The 22732-nt window shown below is 36.9% G+C and overlaps 2 protein-coding genes across 3 annotated transcripts in view; both read left to right on the top strand.

Annotated features, from left to right (window-relative positions):
- LOC111191342 (carbohydrate sulfotransferase 15) overlaps window positions 1-8454 on the top strand; it is an 81161-nt gene extending 72707 nt beyond the window's left edge. For both annotated transcript variants that reach the window (XM_049464826.1, XM_049464827.1), the window contains 3 exons: window positions 2381-2537; window positions 7096-7243; window positions 7849-8454. In XM_049464826.1, coding sequence (XP_049320783.1) covers window positions 2381-2537; window positions 7096-7243; window positions 7849-8063 — 520 coding nt within the window. In that variant the 3' untranslated portion in view covers window positions 8064-8454. The remainder of the gene's footprint in view (window positions 1-2380; window positions 2538-7095; window positions 7244-7848) is intronic.
- Window positions 8455-13595: 5141 nt separating this feature from the next.
- On the top strand, window positions 13596-22192 carry tvp23b (trans-golgi network vesicle protein 23 homolog B (S. cerevisiae)). The gene is made up of 7 exons (XM_022666033.2): window positions 13596-13722; window positions 15522-15598; window positions 16278-16422; window positions 16689-16778; window positions 17918-18055; window positions 18992-19120; window positions 20547-22192. The coding sequence occupies exons 1-7, from the start codon at window positions 13711-13713 to the stop codon at window positions 20571-20573; spliced, it is 618 nt and encodes a 205-aa protein (XP_022521754.1). The 5' UTR covers window positions 13596-13710; the 3' UTR covers window positions 20574-22192.
- The last annotated feature ends 540 nt before the right edge of the window (window positions 22193-22732 follow it).

Here is a 22732-nt window from a genome sequence, read left to right as displayed (position 1 = left end):
CATGTTCAATTTAATAATTACAGTGTCTTAAATTAATTTTGTAAAGGATTCTAAGTAATAATAATTCATAAAATTGCCTCTGAATTGTTTAGTATTAGAGTTAATTAGTAATTAGTAAATAGTCATTTCAGGCGTAAATTTGTAAAAATAGGCTTGGAGCTTAAAATATCAAGGCAAAATTTTGCATTGAATTTTCGAAGTAAATTTAATATTGAGGAAGTGGAACCTAAACACTTTTGTTCTACCAGATTAAAAAAGGTAGTACATAGTACCTAAGGCTCACCGGATTATAAGGCGCATTTTAAGAGACACTATAAGGAACTTCTAATTTAGCAGGTCTCGCCACTGGGGTGGTGGTGGGGGAGTAGCTAACCCTAAAAAGTGGCTAATGCTAATGCCACTCCAGCAGCGCTAGAGGATAGCAGCAGGCTACAGCAGCAGGCTACAGTCCGAAATACTTGCCTCTGAACAACGGAAGAGCTAGCGTGTCTATCGGCTAATGCTAATGCCACTCCAGCAGCGCTAGCCGAGGACAGCAGCAGGCTACAGTCCGATATACTTGCCTCTGAGCGGCGAAAGAGCTAGCGTGGCTAGCGGCTAATGCTAATGCCACTTTTTTTGGACAAATCCTGCCCTAGACACTTCACAGTCCTGTGCAATGAGGTGTGATTGGTTGGTCATGCTGTAGCATGCTCTGGGCATCAAGAAGATTATTGCACTGAGGTGATGATCAAAGAGCTCCTTTTCAAAGAACATTTACCTTCTTTTATTCTCTTTCATATCAGAGCAGTGATTAGGAGAGGATTATAGAGGATTGTGGGAGACGTCCCAGAGATCCGATCAATGTGCTGCAGGTCTGAATGCCTGGAAACGTCTGGAAATGTCTGCGCTTGCTGTAATTGCTTTTGTCATTCAGGCCCACAGCCTGTAGATACAACACTGATTCCAGATAATGACTCTATTCAGGACTATCTGATTGAAGCTTGCCAAATAAAACAGCTCAAACACACACCTGGCGTGATGAAGATCAGCTTTTAAAAGAAGATCGTTTAAAAAAAAAACTGACTGGAAAGCATGTTCTATAAATAATAAGGAATTTCTCCATTGTTTGTGGTACAAGATTTATTTAATTTTATTGTACCAGTATGTACAATGGTGCTTGAAAGTTATAAAACCCCTTTAGATTTTTCTATATTTCTGCAAAAAAATGACCTAAACTATCATCAGCTTTTTAAACAAGTGCTAAAAGCAGATAAAAAGAACCCAGTTCAACAAATGAGACAAAAATATTATACTTGGTCAGTTATTTATTGAGAGAAAGGATCCAATATAACATCTTACTAAGTGGGTGGAGCCTGTTTTATGTAAATAAAATCGCTAAAATATCTATCGATGTATGTGCTTCTCACAACACATGTTTGTTGAAGTGTTTCATGGCAAAGAAGATGTTTGTGCTCATCAGGCTGGAAAAAGTTACATAATCATCTCTATAGTATCCACAGTCAGGTCGACCAACAAAGATCACTCCAAGAGCAAGGCATGTTATAGTCAGATCCCAGGGTAACTTCTAAGCAACTGAAGGCCTCTTTCTCATTGGCTAATGTTAATGTTCATATGTCCACCACTGTTCTCCAAAAATAACGTTTCTGCTCATCTGCAGTCTGCTAAATATAATTTTTTGTCTAAATGATAAAAAAAACTTTATGTTTGGAGAAAGGAAAACACTGCATTCCAGAAAAAGAAGCTCATCCCATCTGTGAAACATGAGGGGGGTAGTATCAGGGTTTGGGCCTGTTTTGCAGCATCTGCACCAGGATTTTTACCAGGTTTACATACTTTTGCCACTCATGAATATGTAGTATTGGATCATTTTCCTCTGTGTTTTCTACTTTTAGGAAAATCTAATGAAGTTTTAGGTCATATCTAAAAAAAATTGTGTTCAAAAGGGTTCAAAAAAACTTTCCAGCACCACGGCACACCAATTAGTCATAACATTAAAGCCACTGCTGAGGTTAATCACAATAATTATCTAGTTCCAGTGTCCCTTGTATTTTGGAAGTTATATAATAGGCAGCGAGTGAACAGTCAGTTCTTGAAATTGATTTATTGAACCATGCAAAATTGACAAGTTTAAGAATCTAAGACACGTTAACACGATGGTGTTCTAGATGACTAGGTCAGAATATCTCCAGAACATCAGGCAGGTCTTCTGAGTTGTGAGGGTCTGTCCAGCTCTGAGATTATCCCAAATGTTAATCCAAAAATGTGTTTAACCACCTATCAACACCCTGTCAACCACATGACGTCTACAGTAATCTGACTGCAGACGTCTATAGTGAACAGAGCGTGCTCAGTGCTTGTTTTATGTGCTCGTGTGCAGGTTGTACTCGGACTATCTGTACTTCGGCATCGCCAACAAGTCTCTGGAGGATTTCCACGAAAAGGTGTGGGAGTCAGTGCAGCTGTTCCACGGATGCCTGCAGGAGTCCAGCATGAGGGCCTGCGTCTACAACAGCAGCCTGAACAACGCCATGCCTGTGAGTAACACACACATCACGTAAAATGTAATTGCCGTCTTGTCTTCCATATCAATCCCAGTTTTGACCCATAATTGAACATAGAGCATTACTTCGAAGGCCTGGGGAGCATTATTCAACCTCACGGCCAAACTGTTAATGAGAAATATTTCTGAAAATGATGCTATTTTGCCCAAACACAGGGTCTGGCGTAGCAGACGCATAGGGTCATATAATGTTCTATTCGACTTAGACTCGTGCCCAAAGACTCAAGACTCGACTTGGACTCGTGCCCAAAGACTCAAGACTCGACTTGTACTCGTGACCAAAGACTTGAGACTCGACTCGGACTCACGACCAAACATTTGAGATTGACTCTTACTCATGCCAAAAAAGTTGTGGCTTGACTCGGACTCGTGCCCAAAGACTTGAGAGTCGACTCTGACTCATGACCAAGGACTTGAGACTCGACTCAGACTCGTGACCAAAGACTTGAGACTTGACTCATACTCGTTCTCTAAGACTTGAGGCTCGACTTGGACTCATTCCCAAACACTTGAGATTGACTCAGACTCGTGCCCAAAGACTTGACTCGGACTCACGGCCAAACATTTGAGATTGACTTGGACTCGTGTTTAAACACTGGAGACTCGACTCAGACTATTGCCCAAAGACTTGAGACTCGACTCAGACTCGTGACCAAAGACTTGAGACTTGACTCATACTCGTGCCCAAAGACTCAAGACTCGACTTGGACTCGTGACCAAAGACTTGAGACTTAAGTCGGACTCATGTCCAAACACTTGAGACTCGACTCTGACTCATGACCAAATACTTGAGACTCAATTCAGACTCGCTAACAAAGACTTGAGACTCGACTCGGACTCACGGCCAAACATTTGAGATTGACTCGGAGACTCGACTCGACACTGGAGACTCGACTCAGACTCGACTTGACACTGGAGACTCAACTCAGACTATTGTCCAAAGACTTGATACTCGACTCAGACTCATGACCAAAGACTTGAGACTTGACTCATACTCGTGCTCAAAGACTTGAGGCTCGACTCGGACTCATGCCCAAACACTTGAGACTCGACTCTGACTCATGCCCAAACACTTGAGACTTGACTCGGACTCGTGCCCAAAGACTTGAGGCTCGACTCGGACTCATGCCCAAACACTTAAAACTCGACTCGGACTCATGACCAAAGACTTGAGACTCGACTCGGACTCGTGCCCAAACACTTAAAACTCGACTCTGACTCATGACCAAAGACTTGAGACTCGACTCGGACTCGTGCCCAAAGACTGAGACTCGACTCTGACTCATGACCAAAGACTTGAGACTCGACTCAAACTCACGACCAAACATTTGAGATTGACTCAGACTATTGCCCAATGATTTGTAAACATCTCTGCTACAGAGTACTGCCTTCTCCTAAAGAGACGGTGCTTCATGGCTCACTGGTGGTCTACAGCCTACAGGTCTAGAAATCGATAAGTTCTTAAAAATAATCATAATAAATTGCTTAAAAAACCTAAATTCTTGTTGCTGTCCATATTTTCTTTTCTGTCCCAAGATGAGTGCCAGGGACAACCTTAGGCACAGTGCCAGCGTCCGAGAGTCCAGTTTCCTCCCTGTGCCCAAAACAGGAAGGCAGTATTTGTCCACTCTGCCCAGTATCATCCCCCTCAGTGGACCAGAGTGAACCAATTCAGCTTTTTTCACTCAAATGAAAGCTCTAGCTCCTCCTCATTACTGGGCCTCCTTGTGTAGCTGCACTCTGGGGCCTGGCTCAGAGCTGCACTGTAGGGCCCTCTCTGTAATTGGCCCCCCAGGGACTCAGCTGACGCGCCGCCGCAGCTCAGCCGCACTGACTCTTGTTGGCTGTCATTCACAGGAAGCCTCCTCGAGGAGCTCCACTCTGGGATTTGAATGATGTTTGTCTGAGGCCTCCTGATGGAGCTCTAGCCTGAAGTCTTCCGTGCCCCACTGGGCTGTGTATCAGATATATACAGAAGAGATGGCATCTTTTCAGAGTTTTTTTTTTTCTCTATGTGTAGAGCTATGCCACAGCCTAAATGTTCTTAGTGTTCATAGATTACAAAATTCAGCTGTGAACTATGGCATATTTAGAACCTCCAGAAATACTAGAATGATGTTGGTTCTGCTCACATTTTAATAATAATTGCAGTCTATTTAGAACTGTGGCTGATAGAAATAAGTCTCTGGTTCTGGCAGTAAATATAACATCATAAAAGCTCACAATCTGTTCACAAGCACACAATCTGGACACAGTATTTAGGCTATTTTACCCCATTACTGGTCCTTAAATGCCCAATCCCATTTTTTGGGATCGCCATAGGTGCTTCTATTTTTCCTACACTTGTGTCTACAGTGATCTCCTAGCTCCAGACTCTATTGCCCATAATACACTGCACACTGACATAGCTCATATACTTCCTCACATGACACAGCACATGACTGATCTGAGCACACTCACCTGAATTTTGATTTCACCTGTTCACCTCACTATATATACCCCTGCACTTCACTCATTCACGGCTAAATATTAGATTGATTCTGTATGTCTATACAAAGTGTTTATCTTGCCCATGTTATAGTCTTCTCTGTGTATGCTGTTTGTGTATTTTGGACAACGATTTGGTTTGCCCTCCTATGCTGCCCTGCCATGTTATTGAGCTGGACTGTCTCACCATTCCTGACATAATCTTATGTTTACCTTCTTTTGTATTGGCCTTTATTTTACTGATCTTGCTTGATGTTGACCACAAGTTTGGATTACCCCCCTTTTTAATGAAGCTAAAAGATAATTTTTAACATTACAAATATCAGAATAACAAGTACAGGTTCAAAACAATCGATAATAAACAGAAATTAAATGTTGATATATTTTTCATATTTTTCGCACTATAAGGCACACAGGATTTTAAGGCCCACTATTAATGATCGTCTATTTTTTGGTCTATTTTCATACATAAGGCACACTGGATTATAAGGCGCATTAAGCAACACTATAAGGAGCTTCTAATTCAGCAGGTCTTGCCGCTGTGTGGTGGTAGAGGGAGTAGCTAAATAAGTTAAGTAATGCTAAGCCAAGTAAACAAAACTGTAATAAAAAGACTTTCTTTTAAAGTCAATTGAGTGCTGGATGTTAATCTCCTGTAAACTGTTTATTTGGGTGAGTAAAGAGCTTCTGTTTATTTACAGTAAGCTAAGATTCCCGAATTTCTCCAGCACCAAGGATGGAGCATTAGCATTAGCGTCTAACCGCTAGTGGTTAATGATAATGCTACTCCAGCCTCAGTGCTAGAGAAATAAACTGAAAGTCTGGAATGGGAATAAATGCTTAAGCAATGTTCCTCCAGGGCCAGAAGTGAAAAACACTGAATCGATTTGTGTGGAACTATAAAATGAGTGATATGATTGTTTTTAAATTGTAAAAGAAAAAGTGTAATTATGACTCACATAATAATACAGCTAAGCCCATAGCGTACAGAATGATGTTATTGATCTTAAAGCACTTGAAGATCTTCAGCATCAGAGGAGTGTAAAACCCTGAACACCAAACACGTGAGGAGGCGTAGCGGCAGGCCGAGGCTGGAGGTGCAGGGCTGTTATTTAGGGACAATAGGAGCAGATGATGGGTGTTTGATTGACAGCGCACTCATCTAAAGCACTGAATGGACTTCAGGGTCGGGTTAGACCGGGCTGTACTCCCAGAGTCGGGCTGAGAGAATCGATGTGTAATTATGATCTGAAAGCGGCTCTGCGTCTCCGTAGCGCTTTATTGCAGTCAGACTCTAACAGTGAAACAGGTTTTGAACAGAGGCCGGGGTGTCGGGCCCTGTCCAAGCATTTATGCATTTCTATTGTAAAAATCTGAATTATATATAATCTCAGTCATATTAGCTGTTTCACTACACTGCTTGAGGAAATCCATAGTTTTACCGGATTTTTTACCAGATTTTTCGCACTGGATTATAAGGTGCACTATCAATAATCTTATTTTCTGGTCTATTTTTTAAAAAACACAAGGCGCATCGAATTATGAAGCACATTTTAAGCGGCACTTGTACGGAACAGGGGGGTCGCCATGTTTCCCTTCTAATTCCGTAAAGCTAAGTTAAGTAAACAAAACTGTAATTCTTAAAAAAAAACATTTTCAGACGAGTCAGACAAGTCAGACCAGCTCTGCATGTTAATCTACACAGATTTTTCTTCTGAAAACTGTTTATTTGGGTGCGTAAAGTGCTTCCGTTTATTTATAGTAAGCTTAGATTTCCAGATTTCCACTAAGGCTGGAACATTAGCGGCTAACCGATTCTAGACTCTGGTTACGCAGCGTTACTGAGTTCTAGAGAGAGAGAGACCATGCAGCGTCATCAAAGTTTCAGAGTGCAGATTCTTCGATTGTTCCTTTGAAATGTTCTTAATGGTCTCCTGAAAGATTAACTGCTTTTCCAACTGCAGTAACAGCACTCCTCATCACTACACTTTGATTGGAGAGGAGCTATTTATGGTTCTGATGCTTTGTTCTTCTCTCTCTCTCAGGTGCGGCTGCAGGTGGGGCTGTATGTAGTGTATGTTCTGGACTGGTTGTCGGTGTTTGGTCGGGATCAGCTGTTGGTTCTGAGGCTGGAGGATCACGCTGCAGACCGGAGACTGTCCATGCACAGAGTCTTCCAGTTCCTGCAATTAGGTACACACACACACACACACATGCACACAAACAGCCACTGACTAAGGACATCAGGACATTAGGAAACTAAATCAGTCAATCGATCTGATGCTGTTATTTGGGCAGGTGTGAATACAGTGATCACACCTGTGTTTACACCACAAAGCACAGAGACACAGAGACTAATGTTAGGTGAACAAGTTGTTACTTGTTCACCTAACATTAGTTAACACTATTAATAAAGTATATGCTTTATTATTCATCTTATCAATTGCTTTACTAACGTTAGTTTATCTACATTTTATGTAAAAAAAATAATAATAATTAATGCTGTAGTTCTGTGTTTAATTAACAATACCTAAGCTTTGTTAATGTATTACCTCTTATGTCTTGTTCATGGTAACTAATGCATTAATTCATGTTAGTTAGTCAACACATAGTTTTAAGTCTTATCCACATCTGTCTAAAAAAGATAAGATTTAAGACAATTTTACCTGCTTTTTTAATACTTTGTTTATAATAATAGTTTTTTATAGTAATAATATTATAACTATTTACACCGTTACTGAAATACACGCACACCCACACACAAAACACAACTATTTGTGTGTGTTTATGTATCTCAGGGCCTCTATCGGAGCAGAAGGAGGCTGAGATCTCGAGGCGTCCAGCGTCTAACACTCGGAGGTTGGCGGATAAGAACCTGGGTCCGATGCTTCCACTGACCCGAGAGCTGTTGTCAGGGTTCTACAGCCCGTTCAACAGGAAACTGGCCAACGTGCTGCGGGACGACGCCTTCCTCTGGAACACACACTCCAGAACCGGCCAAAGAAACAGATAACAGGAAACTAAAAAAAAAACGACAACAGTGGTATTTTTCACAGAACATCAAAAACAAACATATCAAATCAAATCAAATCAAATTTATTTGTATAGCGCTTTTAACAACTGGTGTTGGCACAAAGCAGCTTTACAGAAACATGATTACAGGACAAAGAATCAGGCAAAAACATTAAACATAGAAAATACAGAATACAGAACCCCCAGTGAAAAACTCACTCAGAGCTGCAGGAGGAGGAAGAAACCTTGGGAGGACCAAGACGCACATTTAAGGGGGGACCATCCTACCACTGGTCAAACGGCTTTTAAATTAATTTTAATTAATTAATTTTAAAGTCTTTATACATCCACATAGGTTTAATATATTGAGGAATAATAAAACTCAAACGTTTGGACACAACTAAATTAAATTTTTTTTTTGGTACTTTAAAATGTTCTGCACTGTAGATTAATACTTAAGTCATCCAAACTATGAAGAAAAACATGTTAAATTATGTTGTAAACAAAAAAGAGTTCACTACAAAGAAGAATATGTTTTATATTTTAGATTCTTCAAAGCCGTATTCCTTGATTAAATGGCATCTTTGTACATCTTGGCTGGATTTTCTCAATCAGATTTATGAAGTAGAGCCACCTGGAATGATCAGCTTTCAGTTAACATCTGTGCTGAACTTGTCAAGAGTTAATGACTTGAATTTCTTGCCTCTTAACATGTTTGAGAAGTGGTAGAGTTGGTATAAAGTGAATAGCTCTATTTGGGTAATGTTTTAATCCATATTATGACAAGAACTACTCAATTAAGTAAAAGAAAAAAAATCAAATTGACTTTGAAAGTATTTTTAAGACCATAAAAATATTGTGATGGAACTGGCTCTCATCAGGACCACCCCATGAGATTTTTATTGTCACGTCACAGAGTACAGGTGTACATGTGAGTGAAAAACTTGGGTGCAGATTCCCACCAATGTGCAGAGAACCGTCCATGGAAGGAAGACCAAGAGTTACCTCTGTTGTACAGGATAAGTTCAGAGTTACCAGCCTTAGAAACTGCAAGTTAACACCCCAGCACCCCAGATAAGAGTCACCTAAATGCTTCACAGAGTTTTTTGCTTTGTTTAACACTTACAGTTACTCCATTATTCCTTATGTGTCACTTTATAGTCTGGATGACTTCAGTATTAACTTACAGTGTAGGAAATAATATAATAAAAACAATGAATGAAAAGGTTTGTCAGAAGTAAAGCCAGTAGCAGTAAACTGCAGATCATGCACAGTTTTGCTTGGGTCTGGTCATTACTACCCTGGTCAGGTATGAGTTACTGTTGGGGCTACAGTTAGGGTGTATTTTTAAGGGGCTTAATGGCAGGCTAGGGGGTAGGATAAAGGGATTAGGGGTAAATTAGGGCTTTAGGGGTTAAGGTTTAGAGGGAGACGACACTGGATGAGAAAGAACATCTGTTCATATTAATCCAGAATACTTTACTATCCATCCATTGTCCATACCCGCTTTGTTAGTCAAGAGCGTATCCCCGCAGGCATTGGGTGGAAGACAGTATACAACCTGGACAGGCCACCAATCCATTGCAGAAAATAATTTACTAGTAAATACTAGGGCTGCAACGATTAGTCGATATAATTGGCATATATATATATATGCCAAGTTGCTGTCCAATGAAAAACACTGATCTCCAAAACAGCAACTTTACAGGAAAGAGGAAAAACCTTGTAAACTTTCAATGGAAGTCAATGTAAAAAAAAATATTTAAGGTAATTTTGAAGAGTTTCTATTGGTCCGTTCATCAAAAAAGTTTGGCCCAGTGTAAGGGACAGTTTATCTATTCAAATTATGTAGTAAACAAAAAATCGACAAAAATGGAGATAAGTCTTTTTCATATGGGACAGCGACGGTATACTCACTAAATATCAGTTCTTTCCACATTCCAACAGCTAGTCATTTAAATGTCTTTTAAATCTCATGTTTAGCTGTTTCCATAATTTTTAGAGATGGAGGACATTGCAGAAATAATTGACTAGTCAAAAAAAAAAATCATCATATTAGTCAACTATCAGAAATAATCATTACTTACAGCCCTAGTAAATATGCAGTAAATTGAGCAAAGAAGCAAACTTAATAATATAATAATATTATTAACGATCAAACCAATTTTACAGTCACTGCAGTTTCTAATTGATGTGTTTGTTAATATTCTGTGAAAAATACTGTAAATGTTCAGCTTCCTGTTCTGGTTCTGATCTCCGCTGTAATCACAGCAACTTTCAGCAGCAGTTCTGATATCACACAGCTCGGTTCTCCACTGGTTCTGATCAGTCTGAGATCAGCATTCCTGTTCTCACAGATCCCAGAGACTACGCTCACTTCCCCACTGGAATATCACCCGTTTATTAATTTGTAAATAAAATTATTTTTGTAACTGATGGGCGGCTCTGAATCAGAGACAGTGTCTGATGTCTGATATGGGCTTTTTATTCAGGGGGTATTTTATATGTGTTTTATAAGGAAATAAATGATACTTGTAATTTAAGAAATATGAAAAATGAAAGATGATAAAATATAAACAGTGGTATGTGTGTGTGTTTTTTTTTTATTGTGTGTTAAATGGGGTGGATAATTAGAAGAAAACACACAACAGATCATTTACATTTATAAACCAGCACTCAGTGTCCCTTCAGGTCGATCTGTTCTGAATCACCTTCTCCTGCCCTCTGTAGGCCAGTCCAACACATACAGGGCAAATATATGGCAACCGTATACAATTAAAAACTTCATACATTATAGAAATCACTTAAAGCGCAGTGAAAAAGTGTTTGCCCCCCTACAAAATTATTTTGTTTTTTATTTTTGATCATACTAAATTTTTTTAGATTAACAAACACATTTTTATATCAAACAAATACAGCTCTGGAAAAAAATCAAGAGACCACTTTAGTTTCTGAATCAGTTTCTCTGATTTTGCTATTTATAGGTATATGTTTGAGTAAAATGAACATTTCTCCCAAATTCCAAACAAAAATGTTGCCATTTAGAGCATTTATTTGCAGAAAATGAGAAATGGCTAAAATAACAAAAACGATACAGAGATGTCAGACCTCAAATAATGCAAAGAATACTCTGGTTTTTAATCACCGTTTTCTTGTATCTTGGCATGTTCTCCTCCACCAGTCTTGCACACTGCTTTTTAATATTTTTTGCCACTCCTGATGCAAAAATTCAAGCAGTTCAGCTTGGTTTGATGGCTTGTGATCATCCATCTTCCTCTTGATTATATTCCAGAAGTTTTTAATTTGGTAAATATATAAATACATTTTAAGTGGTCTCTTATTTTTTCCAGAGCTGTATAACCTGTGTAAATATAAAACATATAACTTAAAAACTGCAATCAAGCTTTACCGATAACTGGCAATGAGTCTTTCACATCTCTGTGGAAAAATTTTGTTCCACTCATCTTTACAGAATTGTTTTGATTGTTTAATTTCCCATTGGAAGATTTTTCAGCATGAACATCCTGTTTAAAATAATGCCACAGCATCTTTTAAATTATTCTCAAAATTATCAAAAATGTTATTATGAAACTGGCTCGCATGAACAGTCTCAATCAGTCTTTGACTAGAAATCTTTAAAACCTTCATTTTGTATTTTAAGCCATTCAGAGGTGGACCTGCTGGTTTGGTTTGGATCATTGTCCTGCTACAGAACCCAAGTACACCTGAGCTTGAAGTCATATACTCCTTCAGGATTTACAGCATGTTTCCAGGTTCCAAAGCAGCAAAACAGCCCCACACCATCATACTACCACCACCATTTTTTACGTTCAGTATGATTTTTTTTTCTGAAATTATGTGTTTTCTTTAATGAAGAAGTTTTACACCAGCTGTAACATGACACACAGCTTACAAAAAGTTATTTTGTCACGACAGTCCAAAGGATTTCACCTTGGATCTCTCCCATGGATACAATTTTCACCCAGTCTCTTTCTTATTATTAAATCATTAACACTGACCTTAACTGAGGCAACCTGCAGTTCTTTACATGTTGTTCTGGGTTCTTTTGTAACCTCCTGGATGAGTTGTTCATGCCCTTTTGGAATAATTTTGGTAGGCCGGCCATTGCTGGGAAGGTTAACTCTTACTGTGGTTCTCTGGAGTCCCAAAGCTTTAGAAATGACTTTGTAACCTTTTCCAGACTGATAGATGATTTACATTTATAAACCAGCACTCAGTGTCAATTCAACTCGACTTGTTTTAAATCACCTTCTCCTGCCCTCTGTAGGCCAGTTCAACACATACAAGGCAAATATGTAGCAAAAGTATACAATTAATGAATTCTCAAAGCTTTAGAAATAACGTTGTAACCTTTTCCAGACTGAGAGATGTCAGTACTTTGTTTTATCGCTTTTCTTCATCAGATTGGGTCATAATTGGTTGCTATTTGAGATATTTTATCCTGATTTATGTGATCAGAATTATTTGGTTTTACAGGTTTATCAGTATTCAGTAAATTCGACACATGCTTAACAAACCTGAAAATCTTACTGTATAATATTGCCCCCTAGTGGTCAAACATCATTAAAGACTGCTTTTCAGTTTTTTTTTTACTACTAAAACAGTAAAATTTTGTAAAATGTTACACAATTTTAAATTCTGATATGACTGAAGTAAAGTTCTTAATTAATATAATCAATATAATTCAACATGAGAATAAACACATATTAATACAGTCAGTGGTCAGTGAGAGTGTCTACATGTAATTAACTTTACATAACATATATTAAACACCAATAAACATATTATTTTTATATATATTATGGCTTACAGCCGTTGAAAACCCAGAAATCAGTGTCTCAGAAAATTAGACAATTATTTAAGTCCAATAGGAACTTTAGGCAGTGTGGGCATTGTGCCAAGTCCTGCTGGAAAATGAAATCCACATCTCCATAAGTTATCAGCACTGCACTGACTTTGGACTTGATGTAACACAGTGGTTCAACACCAGCAGATGACATGTCTCTCCAAACCATCACTGATTGTGGAAACCTCACACTAGACCTCAAGCAGCTTAGACTGTGTGTTTCTCCACTCTTCCTCCAGACTTTGGACCCTTGATTTACAAATGAAATTCTAAATTTACTGATGGTCAGTGATGGTTTGGAGAGCCATGTCATCTGCTGGTGTCAGTCCACTGTTTTGTATCAAGTCTAAAGTGAGTGCAGTGTTTTCCTGGAAATTATACAGCTTTTATGGAGATGCAGATTTCATTTTCCAGCAGGATTTAGGTACACTGCCCACACTGCAAAAAGTACCAATTGGTCTTATATAATATTCTAATTTTCTAAGACACAGATTTTTGGGTTTCCATTGGCTGTTAGCCATAATTATTAACAATAAAAGAAATAAACTCTTAAAATAGATCACTGTGTTTGTAATACATTTATATAATATATAAGTTTCACATTTTGAACTGAATTACTGTAATAAAGTAACATTTCGATTATATTCTTCTTCTTTTTTTAGATGCACTAGTACACATACTACAGTTTGAGTTGACTTTTATTTTGAAGAGCGACTTTTATTGTGACGTGCTGAGGCCGGAGTGAGTTCCGCAGTTCAGCTATAGGAGCTGTGTGGCCGCCATGCTCAGACTGGTGAGTTCTGTTGTGTTCTGGTTCTGGTTTCAGTGGGTTTTTCTGCGTGTTCGGCTGCAGTTTTCTGATTACAGGTGTCAGAGCGGTTCAGTAAAGACTGTAATATCGGACACAGCCCGCTGGCACAGCTGTGTTTTTCTGTGTTCAGCGGAAAAGCTTCAAGCTGTGTGTGTTGTGTTAGCTAGGCTGTAGGGCTGAGCACTATAGCCCTAAAATATTATCGCGATATTTCTTCGATAACGATATGATTGTCAACCTTACAAAACAATAAATAAAAATTGCCTATATTGTTGTATGTTATATGATATGGCACAACCCTATATTGAGACTTTTCACCCCAGAAATCAATAATTCAGCAAGTCATGATTCTAATAATGCAGTTCAGTAGAATAAATATTTAGTTCTGGAAAAAATTAAGGGACAACTTCAGTTTCTCAGATTTTTCTATTTAAAGGTATATGTTTGAAAGAAAGAAAAAAAAAAACATTTCTCCCGAATTCCAAATACAAATTTTGTCATTTAGAGCATTTATTTGCAGAAAATGAGAAAACCAAAAAAGAAGCTGAGCTTTTAGACCTCAAATAATGCAAAGAAAACAAGTTCACATTCAAAGTTTTAAGAGTCCAGAAATCAATATTTGGTGGAATAACCCTGGTTTTTAGTCACAGTTTTCATGCATCTTGGCATGTTCTCCTCCACTGGTCTTACACACTGCTTTTGGATAACTTTATGCCACTCCTGGTGCAGTTCAGCTTGGTTTGATGGCTTGTGATCATCCATCTTCCTCTTGATTATACTCCAGAGGTTTTCAATTTGGTAAAATCAAAGAAACTCATTATTTTTAAGTTGTCTCTTATTTTTTCCAGAGCTGTATAATCTGTCTGTGGTATGTATTTAATAGAAAATGAGTTCCATGTGAATTTTCCTTTTGCTACAAACAACAAACACAGCATAGCATGGGTGTGCTATGCTGTGTTTGTTGTGTTAGGCTGCGTTTACATTACCAGCCTGAAGTGACACAAATCTGATTTTTTGCTCAATGTGGCTCAGATGTGATTTTTTCATAGCTGTGTGAACGTGTTAAGTCCATTTTTTTTTATCAGATTTCAGTCACCTCTATATGTGGTCCTAAATTAGATACGTTTTTGATCCGTGGACATGAATGTGAATGGTCAAATCTGAATTCATGCGTCTTTTTGCTTTTATGCATGCACTACGTGGTTCTCTCTTTTTAAGTAATGCTGTCTGTGTACAAATAAAAAAAAACCTGAAGTTGTGTTGTAAGAACTAAAAATTGTAATCGTAATCTTGAATTTTAATTTTATTTTAATATTTTTTTAATATTGCCCAGCCCAAGTTCTAATTGTTCATTAATATGTTACCAATAATTTACATTGAATTTCACAGTCTACTTTACATTATAATCCCTGATATCTACACTTCTATTCTTACTAGTAAAATTGCAGTTAGCAGTCAAATTCCAGAATGTTGATGTCTAAAATTTTATTATAAAGATGTTCAACTGCACTTATCTGAAGTATCCCGACATAAATATTTGGATCTGAACTTTGTACTAGTCAGAAACAATTATAGAGAATAGAGAATATGTAAGAATTATAATTTCTAATAGTAATTTTAGATTTATCTAGAAAAAGGGGATTATTGGTGTGGGTGAGAGAAAGGGTGAAATTCCATGTAATCTAGAGGTGATAGAAAACAAGTCAGAATTACATTAAGGATATGTGCTGCCTGCCATGTGCAGTGTGTTAAATCTACTGCTGGACCGTTTCTCTCTACAGGACTCTAACGACGATGATGTGTCGTTATTTGATGCAGAGGAGGATACTGCCAGAAACTCTCGAAAATCAAAGATCAAGTGAGTAGATTCGCATCCTGTTTATTCTGGAACAAGCAATAGTAATTATTTATAAATACAGATTGATCCAGCAGACACATAGTAAGGAATGCCATGGGTGGTGACTTGGAATGAAATATAAATACATATAATTTTCCCTTAATATAGCTAACAAACCCAAAGGTTTAATCCCAAATTACTCCTTGAACACGACTCCCTAGGTAATGTACTATAGTGTACTACAGATTCTAGTTTTAAACAGAGAATTCTATATCTGTAATAGAACATTATTTACATGTATTCAAGTGTGGAAATCTGAAAATTAAAATGCTTTAGTTTACTATTTGACAGCACTTAAAAAAAATATACAGATAGTTTTGGACAGATCCTTAGAGAATCAAGTGTATAAATGTTTGTTTGCAATTTATGTACATGCACTATTAGGCAATATTTTTTTATATTATTTACATTATATACTTTTATCTTACATAAGAATTATAACATAGCAAAATAAATACAGTTATGCTATTATACTATATTCGCAACATTAATACATTATTTTTGGTGTTTTCTTACGTTGCGAAGTATATGGTTATTTTGAAAATACTCTGAATTGTTGTAATATACTTTTAGAGCTATATCGCCCACCCCTAATTAAGGTGCTCTCTCTCTCTTTCTTTCTCTCTCTCTCTCTCTATAGGCACCCTGTGGCATCGTTCTTCCACCTGTTCTTCAGGGTGAGTGCCGTCCTGGTGTATCTTCTCTGTGAGCTGCTAAGCAGCAGCTTCATCGCCTGCATGGTCACCATCATCCTCCTCCTGTCATGTGACTTCTGGACGGTGAAGGTTAGTTGTGGCATCTTCTTCTTCTGCTTCTTCTTAGTCTTCTTCTTCTTCTTCTTATTATTATTATTATTATTATTATTATTATTATTATTATTATTATTATTATTATTATAAAAAAGTCCTGAAAAAAATAAATGCCATTTTCAGGCACTCGTGACCTAAACAAATTTAATGTGTGTATAGTTAATAAAAGACAGTTAAAAATGAAATATTTTTATTTCTGTTTCTTGCTTGTTTCGGGAGTTCTGATTGGTTGTCTATTTTAGAATATCACAGGCCGTCTGTTGGTGGGTCTGCGCTGGTGGAATCAGGTGGATGAGGACGGGAACAGCCGCTGGGTGTTCGAGTCCAGGAAGGTATGTTTGTGGGTCAGATGTGTTTTATACTCTTTAATCACAACAGATTCCACCAACAGCCATTAAAAACTGATACAGTAAATGAGGTCAAATTATATTAAATGTCTCATTTCATTTTTTTTTTCATTCATTTTAAAATGTCTATTTGTGGTCTCTAGTATGAATGAATGCCATGTGATCTGTTTTTTTGTGGGGAAAAAAGTGCTCATGTGTTTCTGTTTAGCCCTGCTTTTAGTTCACTGGATTAGTGGTCTCTAAAGAAAGACAGGTTTTGGCTCTTGCTCATGAATATTCATGTATGCTAATATATCACCTCTGATTGGCTAACGGCACTGCAGCAGAGAACTCCTACCTGCCTTCCCCTCTCAATTTTACTTCCTAAAACCTGTTTAATTTAAAAAAAGAAATACACCACTGACTGGAATTTTGGATGCAGCATGGGTTGTGACATAAAATGCTTTTTGATGTGGCTAAGCATTAAAACAACAATAAAATATCAAATAATAATGTACTTTTTACATATATACAATCAACACACATTATCGTTTTAGAACACCCCCATTTTTTCTTCTTATTTTTGCCATTTAAGCTCTTGAGGGGCCCAGTCAATACCTGGAAATGGTACAGAATCCAGTGTGTAAAATTAGTAAAAAAAAAAAAAAAAGTAAACTTGTGAAAATCAGGGACTCTAAGTGGTCCAGCGGCCTAAGCGTTGCCACTGTGATCGGGAGATCACCGGTTCGAATCCCGTTCATGTAGCTTGCCATCGGCTGCCAGAGCCCTGAGAGAGCACAATTGGCTTTGCTCTCTCTGGGTGGGTAGATGTCAATTTGAATTAAAAAAAAAATTCCGTAATCGAAAATCGTTTCTGAATCGAATTGTTACCCCAAAAATTGGAATTAAATTGAATTGCCAGACACTGAGAGATTCGCACCCCTAGTTTACACATTTTCTTTTAGTCCCCCACACAAATCCCTTTAATGCTCCCAAGTCAGGATAAAGAATTTCACCTCAGAGAGGCTGTGTGTTTGCGTTGTAGATTATCTTCAGTATTTTAGTTACCAAAAATAACATGACTTAAGTTGGTAAATACTCTAGTTTTTCATAATTTGTTTTACTGTGTGTTTTATGGTGTTTAGGGACAGGCCAAGCAGCTCCCTGCATCCCTCCCATCTGATTCTGAGGCTCGGATCTTCTGGCTGGGCCTGATCATCTGCCCCGTGCTCTGGGTCATCTTCACCTTCACCGCTCTCTTCTCCTTCAAGATCAAATGGCTGGTGTGTATCCAAGTCCAATATACACCAACCAGCCATAACAATAAAACCACCTGCTTAATGTCGACTAGGTTCTTTAATGCCTCAAAAATATGGCTCTGACCCATGGAGGCCTGGTGCTCTGTTATATCTGTGCCAAGATTAGGATGTGAGGTGGGCGGAGCCTCCATGAGCATCTTGAGCTTTGGGCTTCACCTGTCTGATGTTTTGGAGATGTTCTGACCCAGTTATCTAGAACATCAAGAGTTTTGTTCTTTGTCTCAGATTTTCTGTTTTAACCTTAACTTTAACTGACTTTTCACTTGCTGCCTAATACACAAAACAATTAAAATAATAAAAAAAAGAGACCAGTTTTGTCAAATTGAAAACCTCTGGAATATAATCAAGAGGAAGATGGATGAGCACAAGCCAACAAACCAAACTGAATTGCTTAAATTCTTGCACCAGGAGTGGCATAAAGTTATCCAAAAGCAGTGTGTAAGACTGGTGGAGAGGAACATGCCAAGATGCATGAAAACTGTGATTAAAAACCAGGGTTATTCCACCAAATATTGATTTCTAAACTACTATACAGGAGCCACTGAAACCAAAACAACAGCGTTCTTCACTTCAGCTGGAAGGGATTTAATGTTATGGCCGATTGGTGTATAGAGTGCATATGATGTATCTAAAACTAACATCAATTACAATTGTTTTCCATATTTTCATATGTATATGCAGTTTAGCTTGTGGGGTTTGGGCTGATGGACCTGGGCACTAGTTAACAAAACATCTCCTTGTTATTTTGGCAAATAACTTGAAATGTAAGGAATTTAAGCTGTATTAGATATAGTTGTGTTAGATATGGTTGAGTTTTGGCTTACGTTATCTGTCTAAACTGTAAAATCCTGCTTTTTTTAAATATAACCCCCAGGTGTTGTGTTTCTGTGCTTTGTACAGGCAGTGGTAATTATGGGCGTGGTTCTGCAGGGAGCGAATCTTTATGGATATGTTCGCTGTAAAGTCGGCACCAGAACGAATCTGAAGAACATGGCCACCAACTACTTTGGAACACAGTTCCTCAAACAGGTGGGTCTCAGAAACGAATGAGGGGGTTATTAGGACCAATCACGGTGAGGAGGAGGTTTTAGAACAGATAAGTAGGGGATTAGCAAGTCCAAAAACATGCAAGAAGGTTATTAGGAGCAAACAAGAGCAAACAAGCCTGTGTTTATTATTAATTACTCAAGGGGATATCTTGGAAAACAAGATATGGGTGGGTGGGTGGGTAAAGTGCTGTCGTTTATTTACAGTAAACTTATATTTCCAATATTTTACTGCGGTTAGCAGCAGCACTAGACGCAGGTAGCAGCACAAAGCCCTAGTAAATGCCGCCCGATAGCGCCACACTGAGGAACCTTGGGTGTTCTGGTAAGCCAGGGTGCTATTATACAGCAGTTTTAATGCAGTAAACACGCAGACTACAGGTCGATATTCTCATATTTAAAATGGTGAAAGAGCTAGCGCTGCGGTTAGTGGATAATGCTAATACTGCTCCAGCCTCTGTGTAACACTGCACTTCAGTGGAGTGGCTTTTACTGCTTCTTACATCCTGATTGGTAAAATTAATACATAAGGTGCACCAGATTTTAAGGTGCATAGTTGATTTTTGGGAAATTAAAGGATTTTAAGTGCACATTATAGTGCAGAAAAAACAGTATATACATGCATATGATATATCGCTGCTGTCCTGTGAAAAACACTTATCTCCATTTTTGTCGATTTTTAGTTTACTACATTATTTGAACAGACAAGCTGTCCCTTACACTGTGCCAAAATTTCTTGATGAACGGACCAACAGAAACTCTTTAAAATGACCTGAAACAAACTCTTTTTACCTTGACTTCCATTTAAAGTTTACAAGTTTTTTTCTCTCCTGTAAAGTTGCTGTTTTGGACATAAGTGTTTTTGATTGGACAGCGACGATATGCATAATACTTTATTGTTACCTTGATCAAACACAAATCAGCAACAACATTAAAATCAGCTCCATAAATACATACATTACACTGGTCAACTATGACATTATTATTACCTTCATGTTTGATAGGTCAAAGAGCCTGTTAAATAACCAAATGGAATTCCACGCCTAATAAATCTTAATGACAAGAATGACTTTTCAATTATTAATTGAATAAATATTTTAAATTGTAGTTTTGTAATTGTTTTATTTAAAGCAAGACAAAATACGTTTAACAAAATGATTGATTTGGGATTTGGCCAAATTTTTATTTTTGGCATATTTTTATTAATATGAACCATGTGGTCAGAAAATACAAAAAGCTAATGAAGAGATTTTTGGGACAAATCATAATCAAGGGAATGTCTTTTGGAAAAGCAACTGAGGTTATTAATACAGAGTCTACTGATAGTGATCATATTCCAGTGTCATTCATTTTCTTGCTTGTTAATATGCACTAATTTATATTTCTGCTGTTTATGTTTATTACTGAAGGCTCTGAGTAAACAGGAGGAGTCGTGAGAGGGAGGAGGAGGAGTCTGCACTGTCACTCCAGCTGTTTAAAAGGAGGAGGAGTTAAAGGACTTCCTGAAGCGAACATTAGTGTGTAGCTGACTCCGCTCTGCAGATGCTGCAGTATTTCAAACACACCTGTTCTAGTTTTGGTTAACGTTATGGTTTGAGTTTTCTTTAACTTATTAACATTTAATTTATATGCTGTGGGATATTAACATATATTGGACCTATAAAATGGTAATGTTACTTAACAGAACCCTTCAGAAGTTTGGGGATGTCCTGTCTCCTATTCTTTAATGTTCACTGTTACTTAGTTAAGTAAGAAAATATATATCACAGAATAGAGGGACTTGCAAATCTGTTCAACCCGTTTAAAAAGTGTTTAGCACAATTTTTTTTCCTGGAAAATATATTACTTAAAACTGAAATTTTATCCTGGCAGTGTTACATGCAGATTTTTTTTTCATTTTAAAACAAATTAAAACAATTAAAACAAAATGTTTTAACTTTATTAATTTAGAAATTAAATGTAGTATTTTACAGAGTACCCTGTTGTCATCTACAGGCCTTTCACTCTGTATAAAAAAAATGAGAAAATATATGGAAAAATTAATTGTCAACAAAATGTATAGAATAATCAAATAACTACATAAGAAAAAATAATAACTACATAAGAAAAATCTATAAAAGCAGCAAAAGTAATTTTATTTTACTAACTACACAATTTGCAGATACTGAATCATTGTTTATTATTTCATTTTGTGTTAGTTCATTATTCTGAGATTATACGTTTTTATTTTTAAATTTGAGTGCATCATTCATAATCATATCAGTGACAATAATTTTGTTTGTCGCAGTTATTTTTCTGACAGTATATATTCTAAAACTAAATCGTTTTTCTGACAGACCAACATGTGTACACAGCATGATTTTTTTTTTTTTTTTTTTTTTTTTTGTAAAATGTAACACAAATATACAAATATGACTAATTTAGTGATTTTTAAGGGGGTTGAATAGTTTTTGCAAGATAGTGTATGTTACTTTTAAACCTGTTTTTTTTTATTATTATTTACTGGGACTAAAAATAGAGGTGTGCCATATGGCAAAAGTGTTCATTCACAATATTGAGTGATTTTCACTAATATTTGTGAAGATATTTTGACTGAAACTGCTACTCTCACATAATGAGTACAGATATATTTATTATTAATCATTATTAATTATTATAAGTCTTCTTAAAGCACTGATGATATCCATAATATGCTCAGTATAAAGTATGCTGTGAACCACAATAACAAAATGAATAATAATATGATAAATTATTGCCATATAGCCCACCTCTAACTACGAATGTCTTTATACTTTCCTCTGATGTTTTGCTTTGATGTGTAAAACATGTACATACCTGTGTAAATGAATTAATGTAAAATACCTTTTGACACTCTGGAACTATGAATAGAACATTTTTCAGAGCATTTCTGTAGAGATGTTAGAATGTTTATCATATCTATAAGAGAGGTTGTTAGATCAGTCAGTATGAGTTAGTATGAGTTCTGTATTTGTGGAATGTGATGAGATGTGATGAAATGTTTCTTGAAGTGAACTGGATTAAATAGATTTGTCTACATTTCAGTGCATTCTTTCAGTTCAGTTTATTCTTTATTGTTTGGGAGAATCATTCTAATGTATAAGTAATTTATATTTATATTTTAAAAGTTTAAAAGTGATTACTTTTGGAATATACTATTTAAATTAAAATAAGGTAAAAGCACTGAACTTTACGAAGAGCTTAATTATTAATAAACACCTTTCTGTCTAGAATAAGTTAATAATTAAAATTTTTATTATGTATAAATCTCACTTACGATTGCTTTAGCACTGTTACAGTTTTTTTTTTTTTAAGAAATACCAGTTTTCCTAGAATAAAAACGAATTTTATTATTCCTGAAGTATTGTAGTATTTATGTAGAGAAACATTAGAGACCAAGCCAATAATATTTGTTTGTGGAAATCTGAAAGTTCATATTTGTTACATCATAGCTTATGCAGAGCAACGTCAAAGCAGGTGTTCTGTCGAGTTGTGCTACCCATCGATGCGTGCTTTCTGAAGACACTGCGCATGCGATAACCTACGATTTTTCTATATTCCTTTTTTTTTATGAATT

The sequence above is a fragment of the Astyanax mexicanus genome, chromosome 15, assembly GCF_023375975.1.
Source record: "Astyanax mexicanus isolate ESR-SI-001 chromosome 15, AstMex3_surface, whole genome shotgun sequence".
NCBI classification, from domain to species: domain Eukaryota; kingdom Metazoa; phylum Chordata; class Actinopteri; order Characiformes; family Acestrorhamphidae; genus Astyanax; species Astyanax mexicanus.
The sequence above is the reverse complement of the archived record's forward strand: the minus strand, read 5'-3'. Positions and strand labels throughout refer to the sequence as shown.

Bases quoted from the DNA above. Each gene is read 5' to 3' on its own strand.
- tvp23b (XM_022666033.2), top strand. The intron at 15,599-16,277 runs GTGAGTAGATTC...CTCTCTCTATAG, and splicing joins TCTCGAAAATCAAAGATCAA to GCACCCTGTGGCATCGTTCT. The intron at 18,056-18,991 runs GTGTGTATCCAA...TGCTTTGTACAG, and splicing joins CCTTCAAGATCAAATGGCTG to GCAGTGGTAATTATGGGCGT.